The sequence below is a fragment of the Centroberyx gerrardi genome, chromosome 3 (assembly GCF_048128805.1).
Source record: "Centroberyx gerrardi isolate f3 chromosome 3, fCenGer3.hap1.cur.20231027, whole genome shotgun sequence".
In the NCBI taxonomy this organism is placed as follows: domain Eukaryota; kingdom Metazoa; phylum Chordata; class Actinopteri; order Beryciformes; family Berycidae; genus Centroberyx; species Centroberyx gerrardi.
Window position 1 is genome coordinate 26,452,035 of NC_135999.1, and position 12,028 is coordinate 26,464,062.

At 42.5% G+C, this 12,028-nt stretch overlaps 2 protein-coding genes across 5 annotated transcripts; one reads left to right on the top strand and one right to left on the bottom strand.

The window, feature by feature from the left end:
- The first annotated feature begins 787 nt into the window (after positions 1-787).
- LOC139920584 (G-protein coupled receptor 4) lies at positions 788-2,626 on the top strand. Its single transcript, XM_071910623.2, has 2 exons — positions 788-1,168; positions 2,096-2,626. Exons 1-2 carry the CDS (start codon positions 788-790, stop codon positions 2,624-2,626), a joined length of 912 nt encoding a protein of 303 aa, XP_071766724.1.
- A 1,616-nt stretch (positions 2,627-4,242) lies between these two features.
- On the bottom strand, positions 4,243-8,616 carry LOC139920602 (uncharacterized). Of its 4 annotated transcripts, none has more exons than XM_071910644.2 (3): positions 8,458-8,616; positions 7,164-7,428; positions 4,243-5,839 (listed from the first exon to the last, which is right to left on the bottom strand). In XM_071910644.2, the coding sequence occupies exons 1-3, from the start codon at positions 8,484-8,486 to the stop codon at positions 5,168-5,170; spliced, it is 966 nt and encodes a 321-aa protein (XP_071766745.2). In that variant the 5' UTR covers positions 8,487-8,616; the 3' UTR covers positions 4,243-5,167. The 4 variants fall into 4 exon arrangements, with proteins under 4 accessions (XP_071766745.2, XP_071766744.2, XP_071766743.2 ...); XM_071910643.2 differs by having other exon boundaries at positions 7,164-7,431; XM_071910642.2 differs by having other exon boundaries at positions 8,514-8,612.
- Between the last annotated feature and the right edge of the window lie 3,412 nt (positions 8,617-12,028).

The window sequence follows — 12,028 nt, forward strand, 5'->3', positions numbered from 1 at the left end:
ACAAATCCAGACCGTCCAATCGCTGTAGACCTCTAACGTGCATCACCGACTCTATTTTGCAACATCAACCAATCACAGCTTGGGACTGAGACCGTGTTGAGGGACGGCTGGTTTTCATTGTCCCTCAGATTGGCCCAATCCTAGAGTGGTAGTAGTCCCTGTGGATCGTGTTTATAAGCCCCCGGCCCCAGTGATCTGATGCTGTGGTTCAACTGCTGTGGTGAGCTGCTGCTGGGGACAGACAGAGTCAACTGAGGGCTAAAAGTAAGTCAGTAAAACTTTAAACTTAAAACCTACTTTATTTACTTTTTAGAAGACACTGTAAACTCTGTTAAGGTAAGATGGATTCATTTGATGTTTGGTTCTGTTATATAGTTTTCTTTAAGGTGCTTTGGGGGCATCACCGTAGACAGATATGGAGCATTTGGACTTGAACAAAGAATAAATAATGAAATAACGGCATCGACACAAATTATTTCTGCATTTTGGTGCGTCAATCCAGAGAAATTCAGGGCTTTTGGATCGGAAGTAAGGACGTAATCACTGGTGTTGAAATCTAGTGACTGGGTTGTAAAGCACTACTGTATTTTAGAGTGATGCAGATGTTTTCATCAGTATGAATATTTAGAAATATCAGTAATATGACAATGACAATGCAACAAGCATTCTGTAGAGGTCAATGTTGAGAATCAAAACCAGTTTACAAATCCATTGATTCCCTATTTCTCCCTTCTCTTTCTCACAGCATTCAAGCCTCTTCCTCCAACTTCAGCCTTTCTTTCCCACCATGTTCAACACCACTGTGAATCCCAGCCATGACCTCTATGTGAACTCCACCACCCCCGGAGCCCCCAGCGGCCCCCCGCCATGGTACCAGTTCCCAGTGTGCGCCGTGGCCCCTTACGGCTTCATCTTCTACTTCGGGGTCAAGGTGTTCAACCTGGCGGTGGGGACGCCCTGTAACGCCCTGGTCATCTGGCAGATCGCCACCAAGAAGAGCGACGCGTCCACCTCCGACATCTTCATCTTCAACCTGGCCATCCTGGACGCCTACTTCTGCCTGATGACGCCCATAGAGATGGTCAACCGGCTGCTGCTGGGCGACAGTCGCATCTGGTACTTCCAGAGGTTTGCCTACGGGGTCAAGGACGTAGCACCGCTCTTCCTGGTGAGTTTGTCTCTACAATAATCTACACCAGATTAGGAAACTCTTCTTCTATGGAGGCATATTGTAGAGACTACAGCAGCTCTATAGTGATATGTGCTGTAATGAATCATTTGCATCGTTAAATGTAGGCCAAAGCATAAATATTACCATAGTATATTCAGGACTTGTTTGTGGCATAGAATGAGTGGAACTGACTGGAACGACGGACTTTCCTCATCCTGTTACCTGTGATAATGTACAATAACATGTTCCTGTGTAGCTCAATAGATGGAGCAAGGCACTTACACTCGCAATGGTTTTCATAGGGTTTGCATGTGAACGAGACATGGCTTGACTCAGATAAAAGTGAATGGGGGATACAATTTTCGCCTACTATATAGTGGATATAATACTGTTTTCAACTCACAGCAAGTAAATCATATACTGTAGTTGCTGTAAATTAGACCATCCACATTACATGCATCACTGACTTGATGTTTTTGCATTTTGTAATGAGCTATCATATTTGAGATACATAACTCTCATAAATGCATTTTCTAACAGGTTGCTGCAAGGTGGAACTAAAATTTAACATTGATATTACCCATAGTAAGTCTTAAGTGCAACTATTTACATCAAATGTTACTTCATTTTCAAGAAGCCCTGTTTGTCCTGAAAAAAGAAGAGGTGCAAGACATCTACATTGGGGATTGATGAGAGACTTTTAGAGGCAGATAAATGAAAGTAGTGCAAAAACGCAATTTTTGCACTACTTTTTTGTGTGGAACCTTCTTTTCTTCACACAGGTTTGACGCGCCAAAGTAGTTTTCCCACTTTAAAAATTGTCAGATCTAAAACTGAAAGTTATGAGTTCATCTGCTTTGGATAAAAGCATTCGCCAAACAGCATACACTACAGTAATCCTCTTTTCCTGATCTCCTGCCCCAGGTGTGTATCTGCCTGGACCGCTACATGGCCGTCGTCCACCCGGTGGTGTTCACCGGTATCCGTGACAACAAGATCCGCATCGGCGTTTCTGTGGTGGTCTGGGGCCTCATCCTGGCTTACGGCCTCACCAAGTGCACCCTGGGAGTCATGAGCGTCAACGAGGTCTTCAGCGGCGTCATCCTCTCCGCCTTTGCCATCATGGTCTTCTGCAACATCTCCGTCATCTGGGTCCTCCGCCGCTCTGTGGCGGGAAAGGAGGCGATGCACCCGGTGAAGAAGAAGGCCTTCAAAATGGTGCTGATCATCCTGGCCATCATCGTGGGCAACTACCTGCCCCCCGTGGCGCTCATGCCCTTCGTGCCCTACTACTCGTTCGTGGCGTTCCGCTGTCAGATCAGCATCAGCGTGTTCTCCATCATGGATCTGAGCTGCAGCATCGAGCCCCTAGTCTACATCACCAAGATGGACCGCATGGAAGGAGGCTGTTGTGGGAGGAGCCCCGCTAAGAAGCCGCAAGATGTGAAGGTGTGATGAATCAAAAATGAACTCCGTCTTGGAAACTTGTGAGAATCTGAAAACACAGATCCACGTACATCAATGTGTACTGAAGGACACTGCCACTGTTAGTACTCTCTTGCCTAAACCGATCTATTTCGCTCAGATCTCTTCAAACAAAAGGAGGATGGTAGGAGGTGATTTGTGATAAAAAGGAAAAATCCACCCTAAAACACTTTAACATTATTTTTTTTTAAAAACAGCTATTGGCGATGTACCTTGCATGTCCGGGTCCATTTTTTTGTTTGGTGGAGTATTTCTCTTATTCCCGCATATAACTAGGCAAATGTAGACAATATGACGTCATGTCCAGATATTTCCAGCAGCCACAATGGAGTTTGATAGCAGAAACATTTTCAATTGTCAAAACATCAACAGTAAACATCAGGTTTGATGTCAGTCCCTCAGAATCAAAGAGCGATGGCTTCTTTCTAGACTCACCATTTTGCACCGACGTTCAACAATCATACAGGGAGAAATCCATCGTAGAAGAGGAGAGAGACCAATTTCTCCACCGACAGTAGCCTCAATAGACCAGAATGCAATGCAGCAACAAGGCATGATGCGTTTTGAGTAAGGGGTGCGACTCTTGCTCTCTTGCTCTCCAACCGTTATCGCTCTCTCCACCTACACATATAACCCACAGCTGAAATGCAACAAGTTCAGGCACGTTCTCTAGGGGTTGTCGAAAGGCATCCTGGGAAATGTAGGAAATCACTAACCGAAGTAGAAGTAGATGAGGCAGGTTGAGGGAAAGTGGGTACACCAAAAGATTAAATTACAACACTTCATCACAAAATAAGTCCTGGAATGTATTGGACATCACAACAGTGAAGGATTATCTGAGAGTGGATTATTCCTTTAAGAGAAAACGCTCCCAGTTGAGTCCATTCTTTTCTACGGTCTCCATGGGAACCGGCTCTAGAAACACCTCCCCTCAACACTCACGCCTCTTATTCTCCAGTTTAATGACGGCCTTGGGCAATGCCTTGTTTATAGAGCACTAATTAAACACTTAGCCAGTCATTAATTAAGCCTCATAATCAAAAACACTGTGGGACCAATTAGCAGCAGTGTAATGAGTGGGCATGCAGACGATGTGAGTGATGAACTCACTACATAAACAATGCAATGCAATTAATTAAGGCAAGCAAATATGCGGGTAACATGTCTGTGGTTGACTGGATCTTCTATATTTAAGAGATACTGAATAAAGACACTCGGGTAATTTTTTTTGTTTTTCCAAAATGGGTATCTACTGTTTTGGTATGTAGTAAATGTGCTCTTCTTTTGGAGTCCGTAAAACATCAGATTTGTATATATATAAAAGTTGTGGAAAATTTCATTCTGACGAATGATCTTTGGCAAGAGATATCATTTATGCCTTTATTTTGACCAAAGCGTTAGCCTATAAATTATGTTTTCCAGTGTTTATATGTTAAATGTTACAGTATGTAATATATGCTAAGAATGTATAGGGCTGCACAGCATGCTTTGTCTTGTTGCTATTCATATTTAGATTATGAAAGAAAAAATATTTTACACAGATAATTTTAAATATTTTTATTCATGAGTGAATAAAAAATGCTCATTGTTGAAAATATGCATACAAAGTGAGTCTCATTTTGGTATAAATGAAATTCAGAATAACTGCTATTCTGGTAGCAATATGAAAAATGTGTAAGGCATCATTGGTTTTTAAATTATTTGGCATCATATATTGTAAGCTATATAACATACAAATTCACTTTCTAACAGTATACAGTATTACACCTTAGTTTGAGAAGTCTCTGGAGGTTCACATATACACAAATCCAAGATGTAAAGGCAAAGGGTGCTTGTAGGATATATGGTCAAGTATTAGTAAGTTTAGAATCAAGGTTCCTATCTATTTCCCATTTCAAAATTTCAGGCTTTTTTCTAAACCTTAAGTGCTTCACAGAATTTGAAGATTTTGGTCATTGTTCAATACGATATACTGTATATGTTGATATTGGCTGGGTGACATGACGGTCAACTAGGCCAAATCATTCTACAGCTGAAGATTATTCTTCTACAAATACCACAATCTGTTAAAATGACAGTTGGTGCCTAACTATATAAAATATGTGGTCAGTCTCTATCAGGACTGAAAGACAACATTTTTCGAGATTTTTTTCCAGATTTTTTGTGCCAATCCTGAATTTTTCAAGATCAGCGATCATATTCTTTTTCCATATGTTTCTAGACTTTCCAGACCAGCGTAGACACCAAGCGCAAAAAAATGGTTCATCTTCAAAAGGATCACATTCATTTTAAATACAAAAAAACAGACACATTTCAACAACTGGTCTTCTTCAAGTTATAATATTGCGTATGACAAGAAATCTCTTTTTCTTTGTGTCACTTTGGTCATATGTGCAAAGAAATAGAATTCCTAGGGCAGAGATGAATTCCTAATACAGCTAATGGTGGCTGATAAAGTCTGATAATGTTGAGACCGTGTTGAGCACATATCTAGCAATTAGACTATCAGGTTTAACTCTGAGTGATTTTGGCGTGTAACTCCTTCAGACTTTCCAGACTGGCCTCAGGACCGTCTTCTGAGGTCACATACCCAGGATAGATGGGGTAAAACTGGGCAGGAGGCGTCTTAGCGGTGGTGTCCCCTTCTCCTGACGATGGGGGGGGCAGTAGTGGTATCAACTTGGCGTGGGCATAGTCGATCTCAAAGCCCTCGAAAATTAGCCCCACCCCCGAGGCTCCCAGCCCCTCCTCAAGAAGCCTCGACACCTTCCGGGTCGCCAGCACCAGTCCTTCATAATCCCCCTTTTCTAGTCTGAATATATCAGAGGTCAAAGGTCGTCGCGGGACCAGCACCGTGAGGCCGGGGGAGTTGGGGAAAGGAGTGAGGAAAGCCACGTGACCCTCGTCCTCCCACACCCGCCACTGCCGCTCCTCCCCGCGGACGATGCGCGAGAACAGGCCGGGGTGAGCGGGATCGTCCCCCAGGAAGGTGAGGTCGGGCGGGGCTTCGGGGAGCGGCAGCTTGGCCCGGATCCTGGCCTGGACTTCTGCCAGGCGGGAGTCGGTCCAGCAGGGGGCGCTCTTGGAGGTGCAGTATCCTGGGTCGTAGGGGTGGTGCTCCTCCTCTCCCGCCAGGTGAGGGCGCCACTCAGAGTCCAGGCCGTGCAGCGGGAGGACACGGATCTGTGGGCCACGAAATAAAGGTTGTGAGACGAAATAAAGGTCGTGAGACAAAACCGGATCGAAATATTTTGCTACTTTCTATCACCGACTGATAGAACACAATTGTGATTCAAACTATAACGAGTTCATAAAAGCTTTGCTGCTCTAAACATCCGGCGTCTGGTAGGTCTTTCCCGGTAAAAACCCTCTGGCGCACAAGAAGTGATGCATTTTACGTTTCCAGCAGCAACAGCGGTTTGTTAGCAATAAATAGAAGAATTACTGGGTAGTTATTGTTATTATTAATCATTATTAATTAGCCTGAAAACCTTGTTTCTTGTGAAATAACATATAAAACACTATTTTCTCCAGCAACTATAGATTGTAGTAAAAAATGCAGCCTCACTGCAAATATGAAAATCAATCTGGATTGGAAAATGGCAAATCATTATTACAATCAATATTGGAGTACAATGTACAGATATTACTGGGGCCTCAGTTAAACCAAAAGTTCCTGTTTGTTAGCATAAAGGATCCCTCACTATCTGATAAAGAGGAGTAAGCTGGAACCATTTCTATTTCATGAATGAATCTAGGTGAAACATAAACTACTGGTGGCATGTTTTACATTTTTAAGATAAGTTTCAGCTGGGTGCTGAAACCCATCAAGCTAAAGCTACCTATACGTATCTATCAACTATCATTGAACAACTTACCATTAGATAGTTAATATATAGTAAAAATGTTCATGATGACATACAGTACCTCTATATTTGGCATGATTCTCCTCTTGTTCTTTTCTTTTTTTTTCTAAACTGTGCACCTGAAGGCTTTGACCGCTTCATTCTGCAGGAGGCTTTTCTTATCTCACGTTCTGTGAAGCTTCTTGTTTGGTTGTCATCACTGTTGTGCTCGACCGAGTGATTGCAAATCGGTCAATATTGTTCACTGCTGATATGATGGAGCTGAAGACATGATTTTACTCAGCAGCTTCAGGGTTGGCAGTCTGTAAAACCTTTAGTAAAAACTGCCTCGCTCTGCCTTATAGGAGCTCCTAACCCATCTGAAAGAATTTCATTAGTTAGGTTTCAGTGGAGAGTTTTAGTGTCCCATGATGGTCTAAATGCTGTTTCAGAGACTTCTTCACCCTGACAAGAATACAATTCTGAGGGAATGCTTGAATGCTTGACACTGAATACTTTAAAGATATTGAATACCGGCACAAAACATCGGCTATCAGCAGCTTCAATCCAAAACTATCTGTATCGGCCTTCACAAACCCGCATCCATCAGACCCTACAGTCAGCCAGCCCTGAACAGATCCGCGGGTCAGAGAAGCTCTCACCTGCGCAGGTGTGTCTCTGTGGGGTCTGGTGACCAGCGCACACCTCCGGACCCCCAGCCGCTCACACAGCAGCTCCCCCACCGCTCGGGCCCCCATCAGCATGGACAGGTACTCCCGCTCCTCCAGGTCGAACACGCCGCCCCCCGGGCTGCCGGGAGTCCTCCGCTCCAGGACGGCCGAGCCCGGGGTCCAGGGCCGGGGGTGCAAGTAGGCCACCAGCCCCTCCGACTCCCAGATCACATGACGGAGAAGAGCAGAGGACATCCTGCTGAGAGAGGGGTGGAGCTTAGGGGTGAGATGAAAGGATATGGTTGACAAGACAATAAAACCAAAAAGAGAAGAGAAAACAAAATGGGCAAGGCAAGGCACATGTCTAATCAAATTTGTAAATATTGAATTGAGACATGGATGGACATTTTTAACCAATTATATATATACATTTCATTAATTTAAGGGATATACAGTAAGTCTTCATAAATCATTCATAAAAAAGAAGAAGGCTTAATACTTTCCCACTTACAAACATGTATATGGTAGGCTACTTACACATAAGTATAACCACGTTTGACAATCTTAGAGCTGATGCATCAGATTTGTTTAAGTAGCCTATATTGATATGTTCAAACTTATTTAAAAGGATAATCAGGCATTTATATCCTTCCAAAATTGACTTGTGCTTTGGCAGAAAAAGAACAGAAGGTGCACATGGTTCTGATTCAAAATTTAATATTTTCCTTAAAATATTCAGCAACAGGATAAAACATCTGTATCTTTCACTTTCGGGGAACAGACCAATGTAATGTACTTAAAAAATAATAATAATAATAAGCTTTTCTTATTAATAATGTGTTACTATTCAGGAGGTTGGATGGAATATCTACCTTTAAGTCATTAAAATCATATTTTAAATTTAGTCTGTTGTCACATTTTTGTCCTTTCGTTCAACACCATGGACTTTTAGTTTAACGTTAGGTAACTTAGGATAAAGCGATGAAAAGAAACTGGAAACATAGGTTTATCACATTGCATTGCAAACTTTTACAAAAGTTCAGATTGTACTGAAAGACCAACTGCTTGGTGGATCACTTGTATGCCGTAAGTACCTGTGGATCCTAATGATTTAGAAAAGGTTTTGTGTGATGCTGTAGGAGGTGTGTAACGTAACGTTTGGAGATTTTTAAAAATGACCATGTTAACAAGAATAACATTTTAAATGGAGTTTGGCGTAGCTCTGAGAGAGCACAGCACGTACCGGGGGCTAGCTAGCTAATTTAGAGAAGTTAAGCTAACCCACCGTCTAATCAAAAACGTTGCAAACAGCATAAAGTAGAAGGTAGGACTCAAACCGACCTGTCCACTGTCTGCCTCGGCTCGTAATGAAAAGTCACGTAAGCACAAACTGCGATAAATACAATGCCAACTCCGCTCAGAGTCTGTATCATGCTCCACTCCGCCACACTGGAGGTTTGTTGTTGCGGAAGTCATGTGAGTCCTGCTGATGACGTAGAAGTTCAGAGAGGAGGGAAAAGGAAAGAGGTCTCACTCGGCCACTGTTGTTTCATGGAAAATACGGCCGTCTTTATCCTCCAATAAATACATGTACGGTTTATTAAAAGGGCCAAGTTACAAACAAGCCAAAAGCATTGTTAATATCGAGCGCTAAAATAAATGTATGTTGCTGCTATGTTTATCAGTAACAGAATGGTCAGAAAACTTTAAAAAAAAATGTAAAAAATAAAAAATCTCTGACAGTCTCTGCTTCCATGAAACACGGCCACTACCGTTCTTTGTATTCTTTTTTTTGCCATTGAGTGACTCATCATTTTAATCGAACATCTTTGGTTGCAGTTCGAAGAAGCGACACCAGAGGTCGCTCCAGAGCTGAAGAGAAGGGAAACGAATCGCCCACTGGTAGAAAAAAAAAAATAGTTGAAGAATAAGACTGCCTATTTTTAAAACGAGTTATATTGCTGTATATGTGGGTGTGGACACATAAACTCAAATGACCCAAAGAGAGGATTGAGGAAATACAATGGCATTGCCACACAACCCTCATTTATTTTATTTCCCCGACACAGAAAGTCCACAGCAAAACACCTCCCCTTATTCTAATTTATCAAGAAATTTGACTTTTTTTCCAGGTCAAGAGAGTCTCTGTTCCTCTTATCAATGGCTGCTTCTCAGAAATTTACTCACTTCCTCTATCAGCGGAATGTCAACACTAGTGACTCGAACAAAACCACAGCAGAGGGTTTGTTACATGGTTCTACTCTCTCTCTGCCCATTTCAGCTCTCCAGTTACTACGACCTGAGATGACTCAGTACACACACCCACTACACACCCACAACACACACACACACACACACACACACACACACACACACACACCCTAACTACTTGTGTGCCAAGCTGACTGAAAGCTTTAATTCCCTGCCCTCTCACAATCCAGCTGAACCAGATGAAAGTGTGTGGATCCTGATGAGTTGTTAGACTTGAAATGAGCGGGAGGGAGAAGAGAGAGAAAGAGGAATGCTGCTCTCTCACATGTGGTGAGGTTCAACTCGCCTAGCATGAAAGACGGTGCGTCGAGGCACGGCGGCGAGGGAATGTGTCGTCCCACTTTCTGGGAGTAATTCTGGCTCTCTAATCAGCTCAGCTCCTCAGATCCTCTGCAGGATATTAGCTGAACATCGCACTGTGACTCACTCAGCAGATGGGGCATTGGGTCAGACCAGACTGGGTTACATGTGAAAGAAGAAGTACCAAAATATCCAGCTGATGAGGAAGTAGCCCACTGTAACTTTACTTGAAGTAGAGGTGAATTTGCTGGTATAAAAATCAACTTAAAGACCCAGTGCAATGATTTCAACTCAGTCAGGAAAATATTTGATGTTGATTTCTAACACAATGAGCATCGTTTTGCTCAGTTTTTGATGGTCAGATGGTACAAAGCTTGTAGGACTGAGTGAGAGCTGAACCTTCCCTATGACTGTGCCTCCACTGCACGCCAATGAGCGCGTTTACATGCACACTAATAACCAGGTAACTGGGAATAATCAGGTTATGGCAATAATCCGATTGACGCCTTTACATGCACTCTAGTAATGCGATAACGGGGAAAACCCCAGTTCACATGATTCAGTCAGAGTTGGATTTCTCTCCTCATGGAAGTGACTTAAAACTCAAACATCCTCGTGCAGCACGTAGCTTACTTTCATCTGGTCTGGTTTCTGTGTCTCATTACTTTGCACTTCAACAGTTCCCCCATCAGTCCAAAAGTGAGTCTTGGCTGTCGCCATGCCACGCCATGTTAGATGTTTACTGCTTCCGGGGAAGTTGTTCTCTCTCCGGTTACGTTTGCTCTCATGCACAGATGTAAAAGATTGTGTAAAAACCTAGCTGTGTTAATCAGGTTTCTCATAATGCGATAACGGCTTTTATCCCAAGAAATCTCACTCTGCTGTTTACATGAACACTTGAATAATGAGAGAATCGCCTTACTGTAATTGGTTTATTAGTGAGCATGTGAGCACACTCAATATTTCTGTCTTCGGGAACAAACATCCAGAGTTGGAAATTCGACACCCAGCAACAATGGAGGCAGAGATTTTGGCTAGTTTGGCAAGTGGCTGGCTGGACATCTGACAGACTACAGGACACCTGATTAACTATGCACACTGTCGACCAATCAGAGCATTCATTAAAACCTGGGTGCAGGTGACATCATTTACACCAGGAAGTAGATTGGAAGTCTAAATCTGTTTGATTCTGTTGAAAACCGGAGGGAGAGTTTTTCAAAGAGCGTTAGTCAAATTTCCACAGTCCACAGTTATAATCATTTGGGTACTTTACATTAACAGGGTCTTTGTTAAATTATACCATGACATTGAGAAATTCTCATTGCGCCGGACCTTTAAGTAAAAGATACTGAGTTACTTTTTACATAGGAGAACAATGTTTGATGAAATCTTTATTGTGTTTCCATATGTACTCTTTCACATTATAGTCATCATTTTCACATAATAATAATAATGGTATCTGCATTGCAGTTTTGTCTTATTCAGTGCATTTGTTTGTTTTGGTATCACAGGTCATGAGAATCAACCTCACCATTCACACCATCTACATTATTTGTAGATCTTAAAAATGATGTGATCTTTTATAGTTTACTCTTATGATCACTCTTCTGTTCTCAGCTGACTGTGAGCGGTTTCTGATGCAAAGCTTATGGAGAGCCGACACATTTGGGCTCTGTAATGGATGTGATGCAAATGGTGGCAAAGGTACAATACTTCAGTAAAAACATACTTAGTAAAAGTAAAAGTAAAATTACTGACGTACAGGAAAAAGCTACTCAGTACAATAATGTGAGTAATTGTAATCAGTTCCACCGTTGGAGAAATGACACATACTGCTATCTAGATTCACAGTTTCTAGGTTTAGTTTAGTTTATTCATGCAGCGGAAGAACAGAAAGGCGAAGTGTTAAACACACAGTGATAAAACATTTACAGACACACAGGATGTGATGTAACAGCCAGTCCAGATGTGTACAGGATGACGCTCTAACCCACAAAGGCCGACTGCAGAGGAAACTGTAAATGTCGTAACCAAACTGCTCCGCTGGTTCAATAAGCAGTGAACAGGTGGAAGAATTTGCCTTTTCTCTGTCTTCAGTTTGATTCTTATCTCTAACTCATCACAACACTCAGACGTTAACCGACTTCAGCTGGATCACAGGGGCAGTTAATGGCTTAGTCAGCCAGGCCCACATGGAGTTTATGAGGGTGTGTGTGTGTGTATGTGTGTGTGTGTCTACTATATCCTGTTGACAAATGGCCTGAGCCGTAAAGTGTCATTTGTTC